Source organism: Lytechinus pictus, chromosome 13 (assembly GCF_037042905.1).
Source record: "Lytechinus pictus isolate F3 Inbred chromosome 13, Lp3.0, whole genome shotgun sequence".
NCBI lineage: Eukaryota > Metazoa > Echinodermata > Echinoidea > Temnopleuroida > Toxopneustidae > Lytechinus > Lytechinus pictus.
In genome coordinates this window covers 1989618-2014307 of record NC_087257.1, presented here as the reverse complement: position 1 = coordinate 2014307, position 24690 = coordinate 1989618, and the positions used below count along the sequence as shown (strand labels likewise).

Sequence of the window (24690 nt, the reverse complement as noted above, 5' to 3'; positions counted from 1 at the left end):
ACTAATTACATTTTACCTTCGTTTCCCGCTATTGTTTGCCATTTTAATTTATTTCCCACCGTGCTATTGCATTACATTGGCCTATTTCGGAATAATTTGTTCTTTCTCAAATGTTCTTCTTTCGTACATTTTCCCGCTTTCCTTCTTTTTCCATAAAAAAAATGTTTTTTCTTCGTTTTCTTTTCACTTTTCCCTTTCCTTTTCCTCCTTTCCTTTTCCTTTTTCCTTCCCCTTTCCCTTTCTTTCTCCCTCCTTTTTTTCTTTTTCCCGTTTTTCTTTTATTTTCCCGGTGAAATCCGCCAGGGGGGGCAACTTGCCCCCCCCCCCCCGCCTGTTACGCCACTGCTTGTAGATGTGGTTATTGATGCTGCTTGAGATCGACGGCTACGTGTTGGGAAGTAAAGAGGATCGCGCCCATCAATATTTGGCCCTCTTTGACATTTTTACGAACGTATGTGTTCTGTTTGAGCATTAGCCTACACTGTTAAAAAAAAAATGATTTTACAGAAAAAAAATAAGATTTTGCAGAAAGCAATAACAAAATCATTCTGTAAATTCATAAAACAGGAATTTTTCTACAATTTAATAGAACAGGTCTGTTTAAAAAGGGGAAAAGGGTGTTTTATTTAAGGTAATTTTTAAGGTTACATACACCAAATACCAATTTCCTGTAATTTTACATGATATAGTGTAAGATTACGCAATCTGGTAAGATTACAGGTGTTCTCGAGACTCTGCTGCAGGAATTTCTTTTATTTTAAGGATAAATTTTCTAACAGTGTAGGATGACTTGATTTAATTTAATATGGAGGAGCGCAGATCGCTAGGTCAAATGTTCGAAGCAAGCAGTTTCCACAAAACAATTTACAAATTGCTGCAAACTGGAATCAAGCCTGGTGCAAACGGGTATTAGCTTCGGTTTAAGATTTGTTTTTAGATGTTCCGGTATAGCTTAAAGGGATGGTCCGGGCTGAAAATATTTATATCTAAATAAATAGAGTAAAATTAACAGAGCAAAATGTTGAAAATTTCATCAAAATCGGATAACAAATAACGAAGTTATTGAATTTTTAAGTTTATCAATATTTTGTGAAAATAGTTGTATACACATCGTCATGAATATTCATTAGGTGGGCTGATGATGTCACATCCCCTTTTTCTTTTTTTCTTAAATTATTACATGAAATCATAAATGTTTCATTTTTCATGCATAATATGTAAATGATGTGTCTCCATTATGATGAAATAAGTTGCTGCAATAAATAACTAATGCACTTAATCAGTTGTCAATCCATTTGTTTTAGTTCTTGGTAGAAATTTTTTGAATAAACCTAATTTCATATAATAAAATACAAAAGAACAAGTGGGGATATGACATCATCAGCCCACCTGATGAATATTTATAAAGACAAGCCTAGAACTGAATCACCGGAATAATATAAATCTCTAAAATTCAATATCTTCGTCATTTGTGATCCGATTTTGATCAAATTTTCAGCATTTTGCTCTATGAATTTTACTCTATTTATTGAGATATAAATATTTCCAGCCCGGACCATCCCTTTAAGGGCTAAGCGACAGTGATTGTTCTTATTTTAACCAACGAAACTGTATCATTCTCCTATAGATGAATAACTTATTCTGGAGATTGGATATTATGGTCACCACACTGCAATAGTTAGTAAGAGTAAATATGGCGGTCAGCAAGGAACATTATTGTCACCATACTGCTTTTTACATTAACATGATTAAGAGGGTTTATGATTGATTTTTTTACATTTTGTTGATGATTATTATAAGATGATCTTATGATCTGGTCTACTAAAAGTTAGCCTAAATCACTTGATGTAAATAATTGTCGTTTTCTTGTTATGTGTTATTCACTGTAGTTTCGCAGAACTTAAAATGATATTAATTGATCTCACTTAAGTGTGCAATTATGATGTAAATGAACGAAACCATATCTTTAAAATGTTGCTTCAAAATGTTGCTTGTGAATTATTTCAGTTAACGTTAGTTGGTATTATAAGATGTTTGAAGTTGTGATGCTATTGACTATGATCGTTGTAAATATATTTATTATGTGTATTATATATATATTACAATATTATAATTATCAGATTCTACACCAAAGATTTTCTGTTATCTCAAACAAAAGAAACAAAACACTATGTTCAAAGTATAAAAAAGCATATTATGAAGGAGTGACCTCCACCCCATTTCATTTTCTTTGCACAATACGAACATGTATTATGTAATATTAAGCACTACCCGAGTTGTTGCCTTTTCTTAGATTGAAGCCTGTGTATCATATGTCTAATTGAGTCACTTATGGTTTTGGGTTCTACTTGAGCATGTTGAGTACATTATGGTTGTCATGGATAATATCGACTATTTACCAGAAGAAGATATTAAGTGTTATGATAGGTTCCCACTGGTTTATTTGATCAATCCATATCAAGATGATTTCAACCAGGTCGGCTGACTCTGTCACATCTCTAGGTGCAAGCCAGTGGCGTACCTGGGATTTTTCACAGGGGGGGGGCAAAACCGTCCGCCAAAAAATTTGACAAGCAAAAAAAAAAAAAAAAAAAAAAAGTCCTCAATCACAAATGAAGGATTTCGTACCAGAAAAAAATTTGACAAGCAAAAAAAAAGGGGGTCTTCAAGCTCGTCAGGGGGGGGGGCAAAAAAGGTCTTCAAGCTCGTCAGGGGGGGGCAGGGATACGCCCTTTGCATGGGTTGTGGCTCGTCAGGGGGGCAGACTGCCCCCTCTGTCCCCCCCCCCCCCCCGTAGGTACGCTAGTGGTGCAAGCCTTGCGGGTGACTTTGAGAATGAGGCTTTGGGATTTTGTTCTTGATAGCATGGAGCTATTTATTGCTCCATGTTGATAGCAGGGCTCCCCCCCCCCCTCTCTCTCTCTCTCTCTCTTTGTATTCCCTCCCGAGCTAACGTATCACCAAATAAGTATCCTCCATCAACTGCATTGATTAAGATCATGTTTAGAGAACATCTTTATTTCAGTCCCATTCGCTAATACGAATCGACCGATCATGCGATGATATGTCACTTAAACATTTGAACACAATTTGGCACGTGTGACAGTATAGTAAGTAAATTCTATACAATTATTTTATTTATTTTTTCATTTCGTTTATTTCCATTCCAACATTAACCATTTCTTTCGTACATTTTTCAATCCAATTTAAAGCAGGAAAATATAATAGCAAATTTCTCTTATTAAAAATATTCTTGTAGATTGTATAGACAAAAAATGACAACTTCAGCATAAAACTAGTCAAATGAAAAAATTGGAAATTGAAAATAGAAAGAGAAAAATTGAAAGAGAAGATAAAAGGCCTCCAGAAGCTTGCCCCGGCACTCACAATATCTCGCAGATCAACAGGATAACGAAGGGTATAAAAAGTGTGCGTATAAGAATATCCATGTCACAGTAAAAAGTATGAGAGTTGGAGTGATGAAGAGTTGAAACAGTTAGTGATTTTTTTAGAAGCTTTTTAAACTTAAATTTAAAAGAGTTCAGGCTTGGAGATTATTGATTGTGCCCCAGAGCCTAGGGCCTTCGAAAGTAAATATTGATTTTGCAATAATGACGTGTGGGATGTAATAGCCTTGTTTTTGTTAAATGGAGAATTCAAGATATGTGGTAACATATTATTGTTTAACTGATGCATGAATTGACATAAGTTATATTGGTATAGTGTTTTTATTTTCAAAATTTTATCGTAAAAAAATAAATGTATGTCATCTCCATGATAAGTTAAAAGTAACACGTAACGCCTTCTATATAAAAGCAATATTCTATCTTGGTAAGATGATTGGATATTTCCCCAGACTATCGCCCCGTAATTAAGAAAGGGTTTGATTAAAGGTCAATCCTAGAAAAATATGGATCTGAATAAATAGAGAAAAATCAAACTAGCATTTCGATGAAAATTTCATCAAAATCGGATGTAAAATAAGAAAGTTATGGCATTTTAAAGTTTCGCTTATTTTTCACAAAACAGTGATATGCACAACTCAGTGACATGCAAATGAGTCAGTCGATGATGTCCATCACTCACTACTTATCTTGTTTTTAATTGTTTGAATTATGCAATATTTCATTTTTTTTTACAGATTTGACAATAAGGACCAACTTGACTGAACCATATAGCATTAAACAATGCTAATTCCACATGTTCAGAGAGAAATTAATCGTTGTTTGACTTGACAATGAGGAGAAAATTAGAATATTTCATATTTCATATAATGAAATACAAAAGAAATAGTGAGTGGATGACGTCATCAATCTCCTTATTTGCATACCGACCAGGATGTGCATATAACTGTTTTGTAAAATTAAGCGAAACTTTAAAATGTGATAACTTTCTTTACATCCAATTTTGATGAAATTTTCAGTGTATGCTGGTTGAGTTTTTATCTTTTTATCAAAATTAACTTCTGGTAGACTTGTCCTTTAATGTTGAGTAAAGCATTATTAGGGAGGAAGTTGGGAGAAAAAAATGACTCTATTAATAACATCGATATTGCGTGATATTGTACGACATATAGAATCAATGTGTGTTTTCCAAGATAATTTGCTGTCTATTGTCAGACCTAAAGATGTTGTCATAGTAACAACGTCAATGTCTATTGTCCAATTCGATATTGAATGGTAAATGATAAAGAATTGCTAAAAAGCATGCATTTCGTTGTTTGTACATTAATTGGCAATTTGTTGGTCCTCATCCATTCTACCAACTTATCCTGTTCAGTGTTTAATAAATTAATTTAAATATCTGGATTGGGATGAGAATAGAGTATATTTAAATCGTCTGCAAAAAGGAGGTAAGATAACATTTTAGCGCATACATTCGTAATTCCGACGCTCCGTTATTCCGAAGGTTCGAGTGTTCCGAAGGTTCGTAATTCCGAAGGTTCGTTAGTCCGAAAACGAAATAAGGTTCGTAATTCCGAAGGTTCGTTAGTCCGAAAACAAAATGAGGTTCGTAATTCCGAAGGTTCGTTAGTCCGAAAACGAAATAAGGTTCGTAATTCCGAAGGTTCGTTAGTCCGAAAACAAAATGAGGTTCGTAATTCCGAAGGTTCGTTAGTCCGAAAACGAAATAAGGTCCGTAATTCCGAAGGTTCGTTAGTCCGAAAACGAAATGAGGTTCGTAATTCCGAAGGTTCGTTAGTCCGAAAACGAAATGAGGTTCGTAATTCCGAAGGTTCGTTAATCCGAAAATGTAGAATAAAAACCCAAAAAGGGGTCTTTATCACCCCTATTCTGGTTCAAACAATCAACCCCCACCCCGCGCGCAGAGCCATTTTTGGGAAAGGTTTATAAGTGGTAAACATTTAATCAAGAATGGTTCTTTTAGTAGACATTTTGAACTTTGACAAAACAATTTCAAAATGCATTAACGCGCCCCTATCGATATTTGATTTGGTAAGTTTTATCTGCTTTTATACTTGTTTTCGTTAATAGGGTAATAATAGTTTTCTCGTTGAATACATTTATATTTTATTTGTTTGATGTTCTGTAGTCTATGTTTTAAGTTGTACTTATCGTAAACATGTTCAGTTTGGTCCTTGTGCCTTTGTATCATGTACATTTATTTACTTTTAAACCGGATTAAAAAATGAACAATCAAATAAATTTGCAGGTCTAGCAATGAGAGAAAAACATGAACTAGCCTCATAAGAATATGATCATCCCTGCGTACGTAAACGCCCCTGGTAACGATAGTTCAGGCCCTTCCCACAGGGGCGGTGAAAGTGGGGGGCACGGAAACGGAAACGGTGAGTTTCCGTACCTTTAAGTACTTCGCGCTCCTGTTAATTCTTCGGGTAGATGCACTTTTTAATTAATGCAAAAACTGCTCAGAATGTTTTGTTTTCATTTCTTATTGAAATTTCAAAAAGTTTGAGCTTGCGATTCACGGTCGCAACCCCTTCCAATGATGCCCTATCGACAGTTGACCAAAGAACGAGTTTTACAACATCAGCTTTGAACATTTTTACAAAACGCTCGCTTGTTACACTATTTTGCGAAACATAAAGCCTAAATATATATCTTACCATAATAAGAAATCACTTCAAAAAGGCTTTGCTCTACTTAATTACTCTACTGTGCTCCGCCGCCCTTCCTTTTGCCTCCCCATCATCATAACAATTGAACAGCAATGGTGTTTCTATTCTACCCCCCTCCCCCTTCTCCACGCTTACCCTTGCGGTTTTCCTGGCTTCGCCACAGATTATTTCATTTTTCGGATTAACGAACCTTCGGAACAACGAACCTTATTTCGTTTTCGGATTAACGAACCTTATTTCGATTACGGATTAACGAACCTTCGAAATAACGAGCCTTATTTCGTTTTCGGACTGACGAACCTCCGGAATAACGAATCGTCGGAATAACGCCACAAATGTTCGGATTAACGAACCCTTTTTCGTTTTCGTATTAACGAACATCGAGGTATAGGCAATTTACGTGTTTCGGAATAACGAACCTTCGGAATAACGAATCTTCGGAATTACGAAGTGTAACCACATTTTAGAGAGATATTCCGATCTAAAGAACGGTCAATTGATGCACTATTTCAAGCACTGTGTAATAAAATTGTGAAACGGATATGGATCGGAATTAATAAATGGTGCGAGCGCGAGCTGATATATATTGAGCTAAGACCGATATATTTTAAAGACATAATGTCATCATATGAAAATGATAACTATCTTCTTATTCCTCTACCTAAGCTTGTAGATATTCCAATCTGAAAATGGGACAGTTTAATTATTTAGAATTCATTGATATGTTATCTTATTCATTTATCTAATAAGCCTGATGAGAGCGCGAAATTTGTTGATATTAAGGTCTGAAAACTTGACATTTTAAGCAATTTCGTTATTATGAATAGGATGCATGGGTTATTATATTTTGAACAATTGATGCGAGCGCAAAATTCGAGCCGAAATTTTGATCAACTGTCATGGAAAGCGGGGTCTTAAGTAGTTTGTTAGAATTAATACAGAGGTAAAACTCACGTGGATCCGCCTATGAAAAAAGGGGTTTGCCATTTTCTTGTTTTAATATTCAGTTGCAGAATTATATGCCTATATGATGAGATTCCTGCGTAAATGTAGGGCCTATACCTTAACAAAAGTTGCAATGATAGATGGAATCATTTCCCGAGCGGAGCGTGCGGAGAAATCATAATTTTGTACTGTACTATATAGATGTAGAAACTAAATTTCATATATTGTTTTGGGGTAATTTGCTGATTTCTGTGTAGCATTACAATTCTGTTTCATTGTTGCACTTACGGAATAATTGGCGGGCAAAACAATATGCTTGCCACCCCAATATTTTCATTGGTGGGGCGATGACCCCTCCCCCAGGATCGACGCCTTTGTGTCATTTATAAATATCATAAATAAAAATGGGCCCATTAGGCTACCTTGGGGAACACCCCAGTTGACATTTTGTAAAGATTTTTTTTTTCATTTATCCTTACATATTGTTTACGATTTGAGAGGTAGTTTCTAGACCACTCCAAGGCCTTGCCACGGACACCGTAATTTTCAAGTTTATGTACAAGTATCTCATGATTTATAATGTCAAACACACCTATTGTTTGTTCAAAGTTATCAATTGCTTTTGTGATTTTGTTTATAAATGAGAGAGTAGCATGCGATGTACTATATATTTGCCGAAATCCAAATTGAAAATCTGAATAATTTATTCAAGAAATTTAATAATCTTGTATAAATGACCCTTTCCACAACTTTACTTAAAGTAGGCAATAAAGATATCAGCCAGTCTATAGTTACATACATTATTCTTCTCGCCTTTTCGTGCACTGGTATTATCTGAGATATTTTCATATTGTCAGGCACGATGCCATTACTTAAAAAAGGTTAAATATGTATACTGTAATGGATCAACAATGTATTCTGCTGTATAATATTCTTTTATAAATTATTATCAATACCATCGCGACCACATCTCGTTTTAGTTTGTAAGTTGTTCACTATATCTATCATTTCATTTCTACATAATGTTTGGCAACATACTCTCCACACAACAATTGGTTTAAAAATGTATCCAACTCTGGGTAGTTTTCAACCAATACTGTGTAGTTTTCACCCACAGCACACAATATTGGTTTAAAACTACCCAGAATTTGATAAAGTCTTAACCAATTGTTGTGTGGATGTGCCCAACATTTTTAAGAGTGTGTGTACTGGAACTAGTAACAGAGAATTAAGATTTTGCTGATATATAAAGTCAGTGAATTCATTTTGTGTTAACGGTATATCGTCTGCAAATTTGTTCCAATCTGTGAAAAGAATTGATTAAATATATCAGCTATACGAAAAACAATAATGAATTTCGACATTGACGTGTTTTATTAAGAATAAGTGAAAGGATATGACATCCCCTGTGTCTCTAATCGCATATTCATGAAGACACAAACTGAACTGTCCCCCATTTAATGCAATTCTTTGAAATGGCAGGTTTTTTTCATTATTATCCATTTAATTTTGATGTTTTTTCCGCTCGTCTGCTTTAATCTATCTACTGTCACCCTGATGTACCCATTTAATATTATGATAAAGGTATTTGTGCCATACAAATTAGATATAAGACTAAAGAGAACTGGGCAAATAGAAAGGCATATGCTAAAAATAGAAAGATTTTAGTGTTACCTATTAGTACATACATAGTTTCACCCCGGGCCGGATCTAGGATTTTCCAAGGAGGAGGCATGTTTTCCAAAGAAAAAATTGACAACCAGCAAAAAATGGTTTATAAACAAAAATTTTGGATATTTCGTCCACAGAAAAAAATCGACAAGCAAAAAAAAAAGGATTCACTTTAACGGCATTTTTACATTCCAAATTTAATTGTGCCTCTCAAGGGGGGGGGGGGCACGGGCCGCCCCCCCCCCCCCTTGGATCCGCCAATGGTTTCACCAAACAAGTGACACATTCTCTTCTACCAACATTCTGATCTTTCTTTATTAAATGGGTGGAACAGGTATACCGTCTCCATGATCGTATTTTTATTTATGAAAAAATGAAAATGGATGTCATTTTATAAATGTTGAATACTATACTACTTGTCACATTAGAATGTATACTCATCACCACGCTCACGTACTGCTAATAAATCTTGGATTAATTTATGTCGTGAAACGGTTATAGAGGGGAAGGGAGAGAGGGAGAGAAGTGGCAGATCTAGATTAAAGGTCAGCACATTTTCCCTGCATTTTTATTTTTTTCATTTTCTACAACCAAATGGAAAAGGAAAAGGGGTCATTGCTTCATCATTACCCCCTCCCCCTCTGACGCCATGCAGAAATGCCAAAATTATTGTTACCTACTTTTAATATATATGTGCACATTTTTTTCACATTATTTTTCCTCCTGGAGCCATACGCCCCCCCCCCCCCCCCCCCGGTCACCGGCTTCTTTGAAGACAATGAAGTGAAGATCAATATTATGTCTACACAATGACGCAGTTCATTTGAAGGATTTGGTTGTATTTGCTGAAGAAATGTCATCATGTTCATGAAATAGGCACTTAGTCTGTGTTCTCACCAATCCATCATCGCCTGCAAGCATACCAGGTCCACATATTGATATAATTACTTAAGGGGAGTTACTTTTATTTTTTTTCTCAAATCGTTCTTGGTGTACCCCACTCTAAAATATCGGTTCATGTTTGCTTTATGTCTATCTTTAAAGGTCAAGTCCACCCCAGAAAAATGTTGACTTGAATCAATAGAGAAAAATCCAACATGCATAACACTGAAAATTTCATCAAAATCGGATGTAAAATAAGAAAGTAATGCCATTATAAATTTCCGCTTATTTTACACAAAACAGTTATACACAACTCAGTTATATGCAAATGAGACAGTCGATGGTGTCCATCACTCACTATTTCTTTTGTTTTTTTCATTGTTTGAATTATACAATATTTTTCTATTTTTACAGATTTGACAATGATGACCAACTTGACAAAACCACAAAATGTTTAAACCGTGGTAATTCCACAAAATTCAGGGAGGAATAAATCTTTATTTCACATGGCAATAATGACAAAATTAAAGATATTTCATACTTCATATAATAAAAAAGTTGATGGACTTTTTAATCAGCCATTGTGACATTTTAAAGATTTATGTTACGTTATGAATATGAAATACTTCCTGTTTGAAGCACGTTTAGCTCAGGTTTCGTAAGGAGATAGGATCATAGCGGGTTTGGGAAGGCTAAAAATTTCGAGTTGGAGATGCTGTCATTTATAAGAAAAAAAATAAATCGTGCATTTAGTTTTTATTCTATTTTTAGAGTTAAGTGTGAGGTGGGTCGATCAGGCCTTCTAAATAATTCAGACCAATACCATGGATGTGAGACTTCTCTTTGTCACTGCAAGTTCAACTAATTCATTCATAATTACAAAAGTTTGACTCAGTGGTTTATTATATAATTATGGTTGTCATGATTATTTAGGTTTTACGTTGTTGGAAATGTGTAGAATATATATCTTCGCCTAATAGTATGAATCTTATCAATAACCCTAATTAACGATGGGAAAATTTATGATGATGAGATGATGTTAATGATAATGGTGATGATGATGATTGATGATGATCACGATGATGATAACGACGATGATATAGATAATGACGATGTCGATGATAATGATGATGATGATGATAATGATTATGATGATGATAGTGATGATGATGATAATGATGATGACAATAATAAAGATGATGATGATGATGATGGTGATGATGACGATGATAATGAGTAAGATCATGATTACGATGATGATTACAATGATGATGATAATGATTATGATGATGATAGTGATGATGATGACGATGATGACGATGATGATGATGATGATTATGATGATGATGATGATGATTAGGGTGATGGTGATAATGATTATGATGATGATGATGAAGATGATGATGATTATTATGATGACGACATAACGGGACCATGTCTGGCTTTATTAATTTCTTAAGTTTAACAGTTGAATCTCAAAGATTCCCTTTTTAGTGAAGGTCTATTTTCTTTAAGTTTAGAATAAGGAAACTTGTCAAGAGGCTGAACAAAGTTTTCATTATTATGCCATTCTTTGCCTTCTCAAACATTATAATTTTGCATCGAGTCTAGACCTTCATTCCATTTCATGGCGGCTTGCTTTTGTATGAAATGTAAATTGTTAACTTGAAAGATTTGTTTGTAGTGTACTGGTTTCTTTATATTATTTGAGATAATATGTTCATTTCCATTCATAATGGTAGTAGATTTAGAATAATGTCTATTTGCTGTCATCTTTAAAGCTCTCAATTTGTAGACTTGAATGCTTGTACATCATTTTAAAAAGCAAATTTGCTCAGAGCTTATTAAAACTTTGATGTTATATTTTAAAGGAAAATCGAAAGAATTGGTGCTCTAAGCCCTCACGTTTTCTGGAGTTTCTATGACACAATGCCCAGTCACACGAGTCAAACCAAGGAGCTTCCTCCTTGGTCAAACCGATTCTAGACCAATCAAAACGATTGCTTAATTTCTGAGGTCATACCATTGGTCGAGTTGAAATGTGGTTCGTTTGTCTGACTGAGCATAAGTCAGTCTCCTAATTCGATTATTAAACGTATTTGGAATCGGTAAATGAACGGGTGTATTTCCCATATCAGATATCAGTATAGAGCTTACCTCAACAAACGACGAGGAGATCCGTTTGAGCTGAATTATTACTGAACATATAATATTTGTTTTAAATAAGTTCAGCTAACGAAGACGAAAACCAGCCGTGGGTAGTCAAATAATAAATATATATAGGCTTAGCACAATTGGGAGAAAAAGATTGTAAATGATGAAGTATATCACAATATTCCCATATTTACAGAAAATGAGGAACTTGTGCGTTGCGTTAATTTTTACAGCGTTGACATTGGATTTCTGCAGGTCACGTAAGTGAAGACTGATTTGGTTTGAAATCTTTTTGTTATGGACGTTCATGTATATGCTCCATTGACCTTTTGATGAATTAATAGATAGATACATCGATATATAGAAAGATATATAGATAGATAGACAGACAGATAGATATATAGTTAGATAGATGCAGGTAATTCCTCTTATACTCAGAAGGTGAATGCAATACGGGATTAGAGACATACCACCTAATCAGAAAGTGAATCAACCAAATGATAATAACAATCTTTGTGCACTGAGCGCAACCCGAAAGTTGCATCCATGAATTTTCGTCATGTATATCATTTTGTAATATAGAATTTAGGAAACAAATACCAAAATGACACAAGTTCACCTCTTGGCCAATTGAGATAATGTACATTTTAAATAGTTGCTTGTATAGGCCTACATCAGCCGATTTGTGCAGCGTAATCCCGGAACTGCACCAGAAGTGTCCAAAATAAATGAATTACTATATTAATCGACAGTTCAATAGGTAAAAATTGCCAATTCGTCTACTGGCAACTCCTCCACTCACCACATGGTCTACTTTCATTTAGTCTAATGCCATTCCGTCAATCAACATTTCGTCTAACAACCATTTGGTCCAATAACCATTTGGTCCAATCATCAATTCGTCTAATCACCATTCCGTCTATTGGTGTGATGACCATTTCATTTTCATTCATTTTGTACAATTAACACATTTACCGTTTACTATATGTTTCAGTTACTGTTGCATTATATTTTACTGCCGTAAATTTGATTTGTCATTGAAAAGGTTAATATATATATATCATCTTTATTCGCCAAATAATATACATGTAACATATATGTGGCACGTCTATAAAAAGAGAGAGAGAAAACAATTGTACACAATAATAATAAAATCTCTGTGGAGGGGATTTTTTTTCTTCAATAATTGGTTCGATATACACAGAAACGACGCCATTGACTTGGATCGTTTGATAATCAATTCAATCAAATCGCCATCTTCTAGAATGCATGAAGCCGGATAATTTGGATCCGTTGTTATCTGTACCCGATGATCCGTATTACGAGGGCCAGTTTATATCGATCTCTTGTCCCAGCGGAACATCGTTATCAGGGGCTGTTTTCACAGTATGTAGTGGAGGAATGTTAACCAATCCACTAGAAGACATCACGTGTGATCGTAAGTTTGCCACAAATATAATAACAAAACGGAGTTTAGGGATGGGGGGGGGGGGGTAATCGTATATTTCTCATAATGCAATATTTCAAAAGTTAATCACATAATCTTAAATTCAAAGTTTAAAGGGAAAAGAATTTCCTTACTTTGCCATACAGTCTTATATCAACCCACTGATCGGCTGCCGGAGTCCCACGCCGTGAGAGCGCGGGTGAATATTTTCCATTAAAGATTTTTAAACTCTCAATTACCTTTAGATTTGAACCTTGCGGGTTTAAATATAAAGCTAAAACATTTGAATTTGAATCTTTTGAGATTTAAGATTCAATCCTTAAAATCAATAACGATTTCCATATTCGGCTGGTCAATATTCATAGCCGATCTTGATTCAATTTATATCCTTGAATTTGGAGTGTAACAAATTCTATTGATTTTTATCATTTCATTGATCAGTCGATTGCGAGTCTCCTACAACAGTTCATGAATCACTTCGCCTTGTGGGAGGAAATAAAGCATCCTATACACACTATGATGTGGTAACCTTTGAATGTGCTAATGATTACTCGGAACCTTTAGAAGGACCACCTTCAACAACATGTAATAATGGAACTTGGGAACCAGATCCCACCAAGACAAAATGTCAAGGTATGCAAAACATCACATACATAGTTACGTACCTGAGGACTGGGGACCCCCCCCCCCCCCCGAATCGCTAGTCTGCTAGCACATACTAAGATTTTACACTTTAACAAAACCATGTCTGGAGTTAAGACTAGACTCCAAATTCAAATAAAAGCCAGCTGCATTGTGATTCTAGTCTCACTACTTCAGACTCTGCATTATGCACTATGCAAATTACGAAAACCAGTGGTCTGTACCTGCAGACTACCTCATCCCACTGACCAGGGGCGGCGGAGCGAAGTTCAAAGTGGGGGGTGGGGGCACCTTTTCTTTCGAAAAGGGAACTATTTTAAAACAAAAACAAAAAAGACTTATCTATATAGTGGTTTAATGACTAATGAGCCAAAAACGTTGAGGGGGCTAGATATGCCGTATCATGTAAATTTTATAACAAGCTGCGAGCGAGCAAAAATTTTGACATTTTAACAAAAGAAAATCCAATTGTATGATAGATTTTGACATAATATTTAGATAATAATATGATATTGAACCCTTCTCTCGTTCAATTTATTTCCTTTTCTCTTTTTGTCATGGAAGAGCCCCCAAGCCCCCCTCCCATCTATACGCCACTGCTTATCTACCTCACTCACATGATTATTCTTACAAGTTTTTTCCCCCTTCATACATGTATTAAGTAGTAACATCAAGTAGTAACATCTAAAAATGAGAATATTGTTTTCTTGTTTCAAAGTGGCACTTGTTAACATATAAAACATATCCTTCTCAGGTGAAAGGGGCAAAAAACACGTTCGTGAAGCGCACTTTTCTTTGGTATAAAGGGTTCGAGAAACACTTACAAGATGACAAGGAGGTACTTGCTCACTCATAAAAGGGATCCTTTTCAGGTGAAAGGGGCACAGAGCACGTTTGTGAATGGCACTTTTGTTGGGCAAAAAGGGGCACTGATTCCAAAAGGGCACTTACAAGAAGGCAAGGGGCACTTGCTCCCAAATAAACGGGCCATTCTCGGGCACAGTACACGTTACTTCGTAAGGGGACATTTTTCTTGGTTAAAAAGGGCACTTTATCAGGGTTTCAAAAAGTGGGGGCATTGTGCCCCCCCCCCATGATCGCCGCCCCTGCCACTGACAGATTTTTGGCTTTTTAGAAAGAACTTGCCCCTCATTGATATTTTCAAATATCAACTCTCATTTCAGATCTTAAAACAAAGATCGCTACGCAATCCACAAACAAATAGTTGAGTTGTTGAGTTGTATAAACATCTAATTCGAGAGTTACACCGGGGAAATTTATGACAAACCATAGTTAGGTTTGGAGGCTGTTTCAATATTGTGTGAACTTAAAATTACTCTTTGATAATTATATCAGATTTCTTACAGTTCTCGATTTTTAATGACGATTTGCCTCAGTTTTAACTTGAAGTCACTTTGTCTTTATTGCTTGGTGGAATGTGGTAAAACCTCGGACAAATCTGCACCCAAATCACTCTGACAATTTTTTTGGAGTTTGTTTAATGTGTTAAGTGTCAATCGCATAATTTTGTTTGCAATTGGTCCCAGGAAAGCGTTTTATCAACGTTTTTCTCCGATATGTTGTCATATCCGACACCTATCCTCTATCATGATTGGGTAAGAACTAAGAAGCGCAGTTCCTTTATGGTAACTGTCGGATAAATCACACTTTGTTTGGGGGGGGGGGATCCGACAAGTCATTTTATGAAACGCTCCCCAGCTTTTCAAGAAAGATAGTATGATGACCCTACTAACCTCTCCACAGCTCCATGTTTAGCTCCTCTGGGTGCGTACCAAGAAGGTACATCATCTATGCATGGCTCAGGGAATAACATTACGTGTCGTCTGAACAGCAACAATGCAATACTTGAATGTCAAGATGGACTCTGGTCTGACACGAATTTCAGATGTCCAGGTATTTCATTATTTTATTTTCATAAACCCAATTTTTATGCGGCTAATAGCAGCATAATTTGGTCGTAAAATCGGAGGAGGACCAGAGTTATCCGCATTATTTTGATGCTGCAATTATCCGCATAATAGCGGCATCGGGACCAGATTTTGACTTTATGAACGCATTTTCAAATAATGCGGATAATTGCCATGGTGCGGTCACAAGGTCACCCTTTTCCAACACAACCGCATCAGAGGGGGCGTGTGCAGTTGTCATGACGATTATCCGCCTTTTTCAGGACGGGCGCTCGTAAAAATAGTGCGGATTATTTTCGGAGTTTATGAACGCAATTTTTATTGAATTATCCGCATTACTCTTAGGCGGCTAATTGGAGGATGGGTTTATGAAAGGGGTATAAGTTGTGACTTAAATTGAATTAAATGCCTTAATATTACTTTTTACGAGGCACGGCGGACAATCATAAAACAGAGGACAATGAACATTGTGGTTCGCAGTTATATTGTTTCACGGAAATAATTAATCTAGATAATAGATATCTCAGCCTCTCAGGACTTTGCAAGAACTTTGACATCATAATTCTAATACTCCATTTATCTCTCTGTTTTGTTATTGCAAATTCCATGGTTCAATACCGTGGCCATGGTGGCAGGTATTGTTATAAGTCTCCTTTTAATCTAATTATTCCGATTTCAAAATGTTGTCGTTTTTTTCTTTGAATCCTTCCTTATAATATCGATAATTATTTTTCTTACATTATTTAGCTTGTGTGAGAGCGGTTGGTATGGACGCCAATGTTTTATTGAACTCAGGTGCCATTGAGTTCTATAACGGTGACTTCGTTAGTATAACCTGCAAAGAAGGCTCATCATTAAGTGGTATACCCTTCACATTCTGTTTGCAAGATGGTTCTTTCCAATTCCCTTTATCAGATGTCACATGCAAATGTAAGTGGTCGTTTCCTCGTAATATTTTGTTAAGCCAATCATTGCATAAGATCAGGGTGACCAGGACCCCGTCTTGCAAAGAGTTACGATTGATCCGATCAATCGTATGTATATGGAAATCCATTGACGTCATAATTTTTATCTTCAGGAAATTTGAACAATGTCCTTTGTAAACAAATAGAAGCACCCTGCCATTTACAAATAAACAGTAAATGCGCTATTATACATCATAGTTAGAAATATTTTGAACAAATAGGCATAATAGATGTTGACGTTGCTGGATTTCCATAGTTGTGATTGATTGGATCAATCATAACTATTTGTAAGACGGGTGCCAGATGTCCCGGATGTCAAGGGAAAGTCCAGTATTTCACCCATTTGACATCAACTTATTGTTCAAACATTTATTATAATGTAATTTGGTTTTATTGTTGTGCTCTGAAGCACCACCTTGAGCATCTAATCAAGATGGAAAGTGCGCTATGTAAGTCTCATGTGATCATATTATTTGTCCTGCGTCCCGTACGATTTACATGGACGCCGTTTTGTCCCCTATTTCAAAATTTCTAACACATTTATGTACGATTATTCAAGCATTACAAATATTCTAACATGCTAGTACACTAATAAAATCTATACAAAAGGGAAACTCACTATGATTTTTTTTTCAAATCTTCATATATGGCTTATTGGGCAGAATTTGTAGAAAGTTGCGAAGGAGGGAAGCGAGCGAGCAAAAATTCGACATTTTTATATTACAAAAACCCAATTTTGTGAAAGATTTATAATATGATATTTCGCCCTTCTCCATTTCCTTTTCTCTATTTTTCTTGGTCGTTAAAATTGGACTGGGGGGGGGGGGGCTTGGGGGCAAGTGCCCCAAGCCCCTTCTGTACGCCACTGCATAGAAGATAGGAAACGTATTGTAAATACAGAGAGGATAGGAAAACGCATTGTAAGCACTGGGGAAAATCCCGGGTAGGGATGTGAAAATACAACTCCCCCCCCCCCCTCTCCCCGCCCCGCGCGCCTAATTTTCAAGAAAGAAATTTTACAAATATATATGTATATAAAAATAACTGATATGATGGAGTCATTTTTCTAAATGTAAATCATTATAACCTACCGAAAGATTTCTTCACTGCATTCATCTGCTTTCTCATAAACATATATATAAACAAACCTACAAGAATCACTTTAGCCTCAGCGACTTTGATAGATAACATTACTTTCTAATATTCATAATGAAACAATTATCGGCGGCTTGCTTTACTCAGAAGTATCAGATCACTTACCAATATTCACCATTTCCGAAACCAACGCATCTAAAAATAAATTAAATCTCCCAGCTATAGATTAGAATCTCCTTGAAAAATTGATTCATTTAAAGAGGACCTTATTGAAGAATGTTGGAAAGTTGATGTTTACAGTGAAAATAACGTGCGTATTGCTTATGAGAAATTTAATCTTAAATTACAGCATTTTTACGATAAAAAAATTCCCACTTGTAAGAAAGCGCAAAAAACCAAGAGAGGCTCCAAACCCGTGGATCACTAAGGGGATTCTACAATCAATTCATACTAGAAACAGTCATTACAAACACGCAAAAATATAAGAAATATCGTAACAAACTTACAAACTTAATACGAATATCTCGAGAGATGTATTATTCAGACAAATTATCTAAAGTTAGTTCTAATTCTAAGGCCACGTAGCGGGTTATAAATAATATTATTAGGCAAAAATTCTCCATTACCTGAGGATTAACTAACTTTACACGGTGATAAAATCCCAGATCAATCCATTTATGCTTCATCCTTTAACTATTATTTTAGTAACATCGGCCCCCAACTAGCAAATCAATTAGGTAATTGCCACAACGGCCATTTTACTGATTTCATTTCAACGCCATTCGAAAATTATCTTTTTCTCAATCCCACCAACCCTACTGAAATAATTAATATCACGAAATCGTTGAACTCTAGTAGGTCACAAGGACATGATAGGATAAGTACATTCATGCTTATAGACAATTTTCATACTATTGTTGATCCATTAACTTATATTTTTAATCGATCTATTTCATCAGGTATTTGTCCGAAAAGATTACCACAATCTACAAAAAAGGTGATTCTCATGAAATAAGTAATTACCGCCCAATTCTATGTAGCATATCAAAAATCTTAGAAAAAACAACATACACAAGATTATACAATTTTTAAAACTTGCATAATTTATTGAATCCAAATCAATACGGTTTTAGAAAAAATCACTCGACAGACTTAGCACTATCAAATATTTATGACGAAATTACAAAAGCGGTTTCTAACAGAGAACATATAATTGGAATATTTTTGGACTTAAGCAAAGCTTTCGATACACTTAATCACAAAATATTCATAAACTACATTAATACGGAATAATAGACAACAATATGTTACATTTAATGGAATAGATTCAACCTTCAAAAACTGTAGAATAGCACCCTATATTCAGGGGTCAATTTTGGGGCCGCTCCTTTTCCTATTATACGTCAATTATATATAAAATACTTCCCCATTATTATCTGTTATCCAATTTGCAGATGATACTGATATTTTTTATTCTCACCCAAAACTAGAAGTTGTAATATTTACTTTAAATGATGAATTATGTAAAGTGTCTACCTGGTTGAATGCATCAAATTGTCTTTAAACATAAACAAAACACATTTCATGCACTTTAACTTTAAAATACCCATGCAGTTAACGATGAAATAACGATTATGACACGTAACCTTAAATAAAAACAACATTCAAAGATTCTAGGAGTAACTATTGATGAAAATTTATCTTGGAATAATCATTTACGCCAAACCACCACTTCCGTATCCAGGTGTTGGGAAAATTTACAAATTAAAATACTTCTTTATGTCTTGGTACTCTCTCACATATCATATTGCAACATAGTTTGGGGGTAAATTTTGGTAATATTTGCACAGGATCACAATATTTTGCTAGATCCAGTCCTTTATCTTTCAAATTAAGAACATTAAAAATTTCAGATGTAAATACATTTCAAGCTGCAATCTTCATGTTCATATACAAAAAGGGAATACTTCCCCCTTCCTTTCAAAATATGTTCACAATCAACAACACCATCCACTATTATCCAACACGAAACTCTGGCAAATTTCATCTGACAAATCCAAAACTAATAATAGCACACAAATCAATTAGACATTACGGTGCGGATTTATGGAATAATTTATCAAAGCTGTTTTGCAGAGAAATACACTGTTAAAATATAATACTTAAAATATCTGTGTGTTTCGTACCAACTGAAAATACAACACCCCCCGCCCCCGCACATGCACTCTCGCACACTTGCAATTGCACTTTCACTTTTATCAGCATTATGATTATAACTTTCTCATTTGAATTTTTCTTTCCCTGTCTACTTTTTTTGTATTATTCCTGTAATTTTGTGCAATAAAAGATAAGTCTCTTTTATTGCACTGTTCATGCTGTTAGTCTGGGTTTCTATCCGCTTTCCTTTCGAGGCCTTTATCAATTTCAAACTCTAAGCTTAAGATGGAGGTCTCCCACATTTCAAAATGTATTATGTCGATATATGTATATGATTTGTCTTTAACTTGAAAATTAAAGAACATTTCCTTGATTGATGGTGATCCACAAGAAGTATGAGAAAGAGAACAAGACTTAACTTGACGTGAATACATATCGTTTACAATTGAAATAATAAATAGTCACGTGTCAACTGGGACACAGAAATATCAACCCCCCCCCCCTTGACCCTGGGAAGTGGGGTGCTGCGTGCATTATTCTCCATAGGCAACACCACAGGAAAAACAAAAATGACCTTCATTTTTTTGCTTGTCAAATTTCTCTCGACCCAAAAGACTTTCGATCATTGTGTATTGAAACTCTTTTTTTTTGGGGGGGGGGGGTGTCAATTTACATCAGCACCTCCTGTAAAAAAAATCGTTCCCAGGGCCCTGTACCCCTCTTCCCAAATTAAAACATACAAACAAACATGAAATTGCTCTAATCATTTCTAATGGAAAATTCTCATATTGGATTTTTTTTTTCAGTGGACTGCAACGACCCTGCCATAGACCAACCTACTTTGCTCTCTACTCGTGATATATACTCTCACCATTCGATCGCTTCGCTCTCTTGTGCTGATGGATACAGTATCTTAGAGGGTGCTAATCAGATCACATGCAACAATGGAGTGTGGAACCCGAGCCCAAATTTAACTACTTGTGAGGTTATATTATAGGCATGTTACCAATACTGATGATGTATATCAGTTCAATTAAAAGGGATGAAATATGGATAGTTGATTACTTGAACTGGATGTATAAAGTAGGTAATAAAACAATATTTTGTGAAAGATTAAGTTCTACATTATGTTACATACGAATAATACAAAATATATCTTTTCATTAAGATATAATTCTCAGCTTCGATATTAGGTAATTGCAATAGTGGATTATAAATCTCATACTACTAGGTAGGCCCTAGCAAATCTATGTATTTTCAATAGATAAATTCGTAAAAGGGATGCAGAATTTTTTATTTTTTTTTTACATTTTTAGCTTGAGCCATTTCCCCTTCCTTATTTTCTATTTTATCGCGCTTATTTTTGCTTTCTCTCTTTCTCTCTCTGCTAATCTCAATTAATGGATTTGTGTGCATGATGATTTTCTGATAATCTTTTAATGGCTCGGAAGCTGCTCAGATCGTATATTCAGGTTAGATTAATCCTGGGGGCAGTTTCATAAAGCTGTTCGTAAGATAAGAGCGACTTTAAGAGCGACTGGAGAACCTTACGCGCACATTAGAGAAATTATAATTGATACCAAGTAGGGATAAAAACTTCAGAGGTGATCAATAAGGAAACAAAATGTTACAGCAAAGGTAATTCCACAGGAATCAAACAATGTTTTTTTCATTATAAAGAGGGCAATTTTTCACATTTCACGAAAGAAATAGAGGGGTGGGTAATCCGATCATTTGCACACTGAACATGAAAAATATGAAACTACTGTATATATGTTTATTTGTAGAAGTAAGGCAAACTTAACATTCTCATTTCAAATCCGATTAAGAGAATTTCTTAGTGTATAGATTGCACGAATTCCATTTATTGAGATGCACTTATTGGTGGGAATGGCTTTGCGTTAAGATGCAAGCTGAGGAAGAATTATGCACGAGGCTTTCACTAAACTTAAAGTCGATCATCTAACCAAACTATTTAAAAAGGCCCAAGGATGAACATTATTTCATGACGAGGACTTTCATCTGAAATTGTCTCCATTTTAATGATCTAAAGGCAAAGTAGGATTTGCTTTACTTAGTGTTTTTCAAGTCTAAATTCTCAAATTTCTGTATCTATCCATTCCTTTATGCGATCTGCTATAAAATCTGTCTAACGTTATCAAAACTCATTTTCAACGCTTTCCATTTTTTCTCTTAAATATAACCGATGAAAGTATCCAGGTGTTATCAACAGATAAGCTTAATGCACAGGATAATACCAATTGACGACACTGAAATATCAAAGTATTACAATCACATCAAATTCAGTTTGAAGGAATATTCAACTTTATTCAAACAAGCTGCACACGATTGCAACGTTAACACTATGGCAGTTACAGCAAATATTTCAGAATACAAAATAGAAATAAAGGTATAAGATTTTAATGGAATGCATTATCAGTATACAAACTATAAAAAGAAACGTCAGTTACAATGCAGTAAAAAGAATTGCGCTATCGTATATGACAAAAGCAATATAAACAGTTTATATCGATTTTTAGACTCCCCCCCCCCCCCCCCTGGAAAAAGGGGAAAATATACCAACTCAAATTAACAAACAAATAAAGGGACAATAAATGGATTAGGAAAAAAAATAGGGAAAAAATGTGTCATACTGAGTCAGAGAAACTAGAACAAAATGGTCGCAATAAAAGGGGAAAAAATGATAGGAACAAGAAATAATGATTACAGGTACATGTACAGGGTGTATCGAAAAAAAGGAAACCCAAATTTGATCAATAATAATTTCAAAAATATAACTCTGGTAATAGTGGGGTTTATATCAACAGATAGATCAACTCATTACCTTTCTTATGATAGCACTCTTGGCTCGTCATGCTCATGCATCACTGAACACCATTGTTCTAAAAAAGTGTTACAAAATTTCAAGTGGTTCACTCTCACGCATCTTTCATTTTCAAAATTAAACTTTTTTAGGATGAAGACAAAATGATGATACATATCAACAATTATTCATTTTCAAACTTTGTTTATTTTTCTTCACTTCTTGGTCATTTCTTTTTTTAAATGTCTGTAACAAATAAGAATAAGTCTCTGAACTCTTCAAGCAAATGCTGATGAAATGAGAAAGAAAAGGTGAGTGTGATGAAACCAGATTTTTTTGCTTTTGCTTTTTTGACTTCTTCCTGATCTTCCTTTGTTGAGATTATGGCTCGTTCCCTCTGCTTCATACTTGCGCACATTAAGCCATATTGTCTTCTTGGTAGGGGGGTCCCAATCCGGAAACATTAAATGAAATGCTTCTTGAGTCTGGAGATAACTCCTTGTCTCATGATACTTTTTTACCAAGAAAGATCTCTGTGCAGTTGTGAGTTGCACCATGTTGGAAATCATGGAGTAGAAGCCTTGTTTAGTTAAATGAATAGACATTTCTAATTCATTCACCAAATTCATTTAATTAAAAGTAATTGGAATGCTTAACTGAAATCATTTGAATTGCTAATCATTTTGGGGCACATTCAAAGAAGCCACTCAATAGGCAATGAAAGTGAACCACCGTGTCTTTTGTATAAATATTTCAAAAGGATGGTATTTAGTGAAGCGTGGACCCTGTAAGCTATGTTAGGTGTCATTGGAAAGGGAAAGAGTTGTAGTTTTTAGTGATATGACTATTATAATAAAAAAATCCATATTTTTAAAATTATACTCAATCAAACTTGGGTTTCCTTTTATTCGATACACCCTGTATTACCTTTTGTAAGCACGTTTCGCATAATTGCACACATTTCATCAACATCACTGCAATTCTATTACAAGCAATATCAAATATTTCAAAGTTTCTCCTCAAATGAAGTAGAATGTTTGAATCCTTAAAAATGAATTCTGTGATCTGTTGATTATCCTTTAATTTACTTTGTAAAAGAAATAAAGTTTTGATATATTTCATATAATTAAGTATAAAAAAGAATGATTTTGATATAAAACAGGCAAATACATATCAAAATTTGATTTGGTCCAATAATGAACTGTACACTACTGCAAAAAATAATATGCAATTAATCATGGCATTGCACATTCCAGTTTTATTATTATATTAAAAGTTACTATCAAAATACCTACGCATACAGGCAGGCATTGTAGGGACATTTAGTACACTTTCATATATAGGACAAAAAAATGATAAAAATGATTCGAAACAGAAGATCATAACATCAGAGCATACAAGACCAATTAATATAATAGGAATGTTCATGATAGAATTTTCAAATGTAAACAAAAACAAAGCACATTGCGTGCACAATATATGCATTAATACATAAGGCATTCAGAAGTTCTTTTATATATAATTATTTCTTCAAGATAGAGAAAACACATTTAAGAATTAAATGTTCCCTCAGAAAGCAGAAGACATGATTTTTATGCCAATGTAATTTCTTTTTATTTTGAGCATGACAATAAATTTTGAATATCTGAATATCTGAATCCTTCCGAACTATTAAAAAAAACAATAGTAAGGCTAAAGACACACTTGCAAAAAAACATTTCCAGGCCAACAAAAGATGTTATGCTATTTCCAATGAAATAACATTAGTTGTTTTGGAGTTACTAGGTGTAACTACAATACAAGGCAAATCAAATAGTGGAAAATCTACTACTTGGTATACAATTATACCGCATACATTCGTATTTCCGAAGCTTCGTTAT

At 34.8% G+C, this 24690-nt stretch overlaps 1 protein-coding gene across 1 annotated transcript; it reads left to right on the top strand.

Moving 5' to 3' along the window:
• The first annotated feature begins 11675 nt into the window (after positions 1 to 11675).
• On the top strand, positions 11676 to 22671 carry LOC129274367 (sushi, von Willebrand factor type A, EGF and pentraxin domain-containing protein 1-like). Its single transcript, XM_054911190.2, has 6 exons — positions 11676 to 12012; positions 13017 to 13190; positions 13641 to 13832; positions 15606 to 15755; positions 16517 to 16699; positions 20793 to 22671. The coding sequence occupies exons 1-6, from the start codon at positions 11913 to 11915 to the stop codon at positions 20981 to 20983; spliced, it is 990 nt and encodes a 329-aa protein (XP_054767165.2). The 5' UTR covers positions 11676 to 11912; the 3' UTR covers positions 20984 to 22671.
• The last annotated feature ends 2019 nt before the right edge of the window (positions 22672 to 24690 follow it).

Bases quoted from the DNA above. Each gene is read 5' to 3' on its own strand.
- LOC129274367 (XM_054911190.2), top strand. From the start codon at position 11,913: ATGATGAAGTATATCACAATATTCCCATATTTACAGAAAATGAGGAAC. The intron at 12,013-13,016 runs GTAAGTGAAGAC...GCCATCTTCTAG, and splicing joins ATTGGATTTCTGCAGGTCAC to AATGCATGAAGCCGGATAAT. The intron at 13,833-15,605 runs GTATGCAAAACA...ACCTCTCCACAG, and splicing joins CACCAAGACAAAATGTCAAG to CTCCATGTTTAGCTCCTCTG.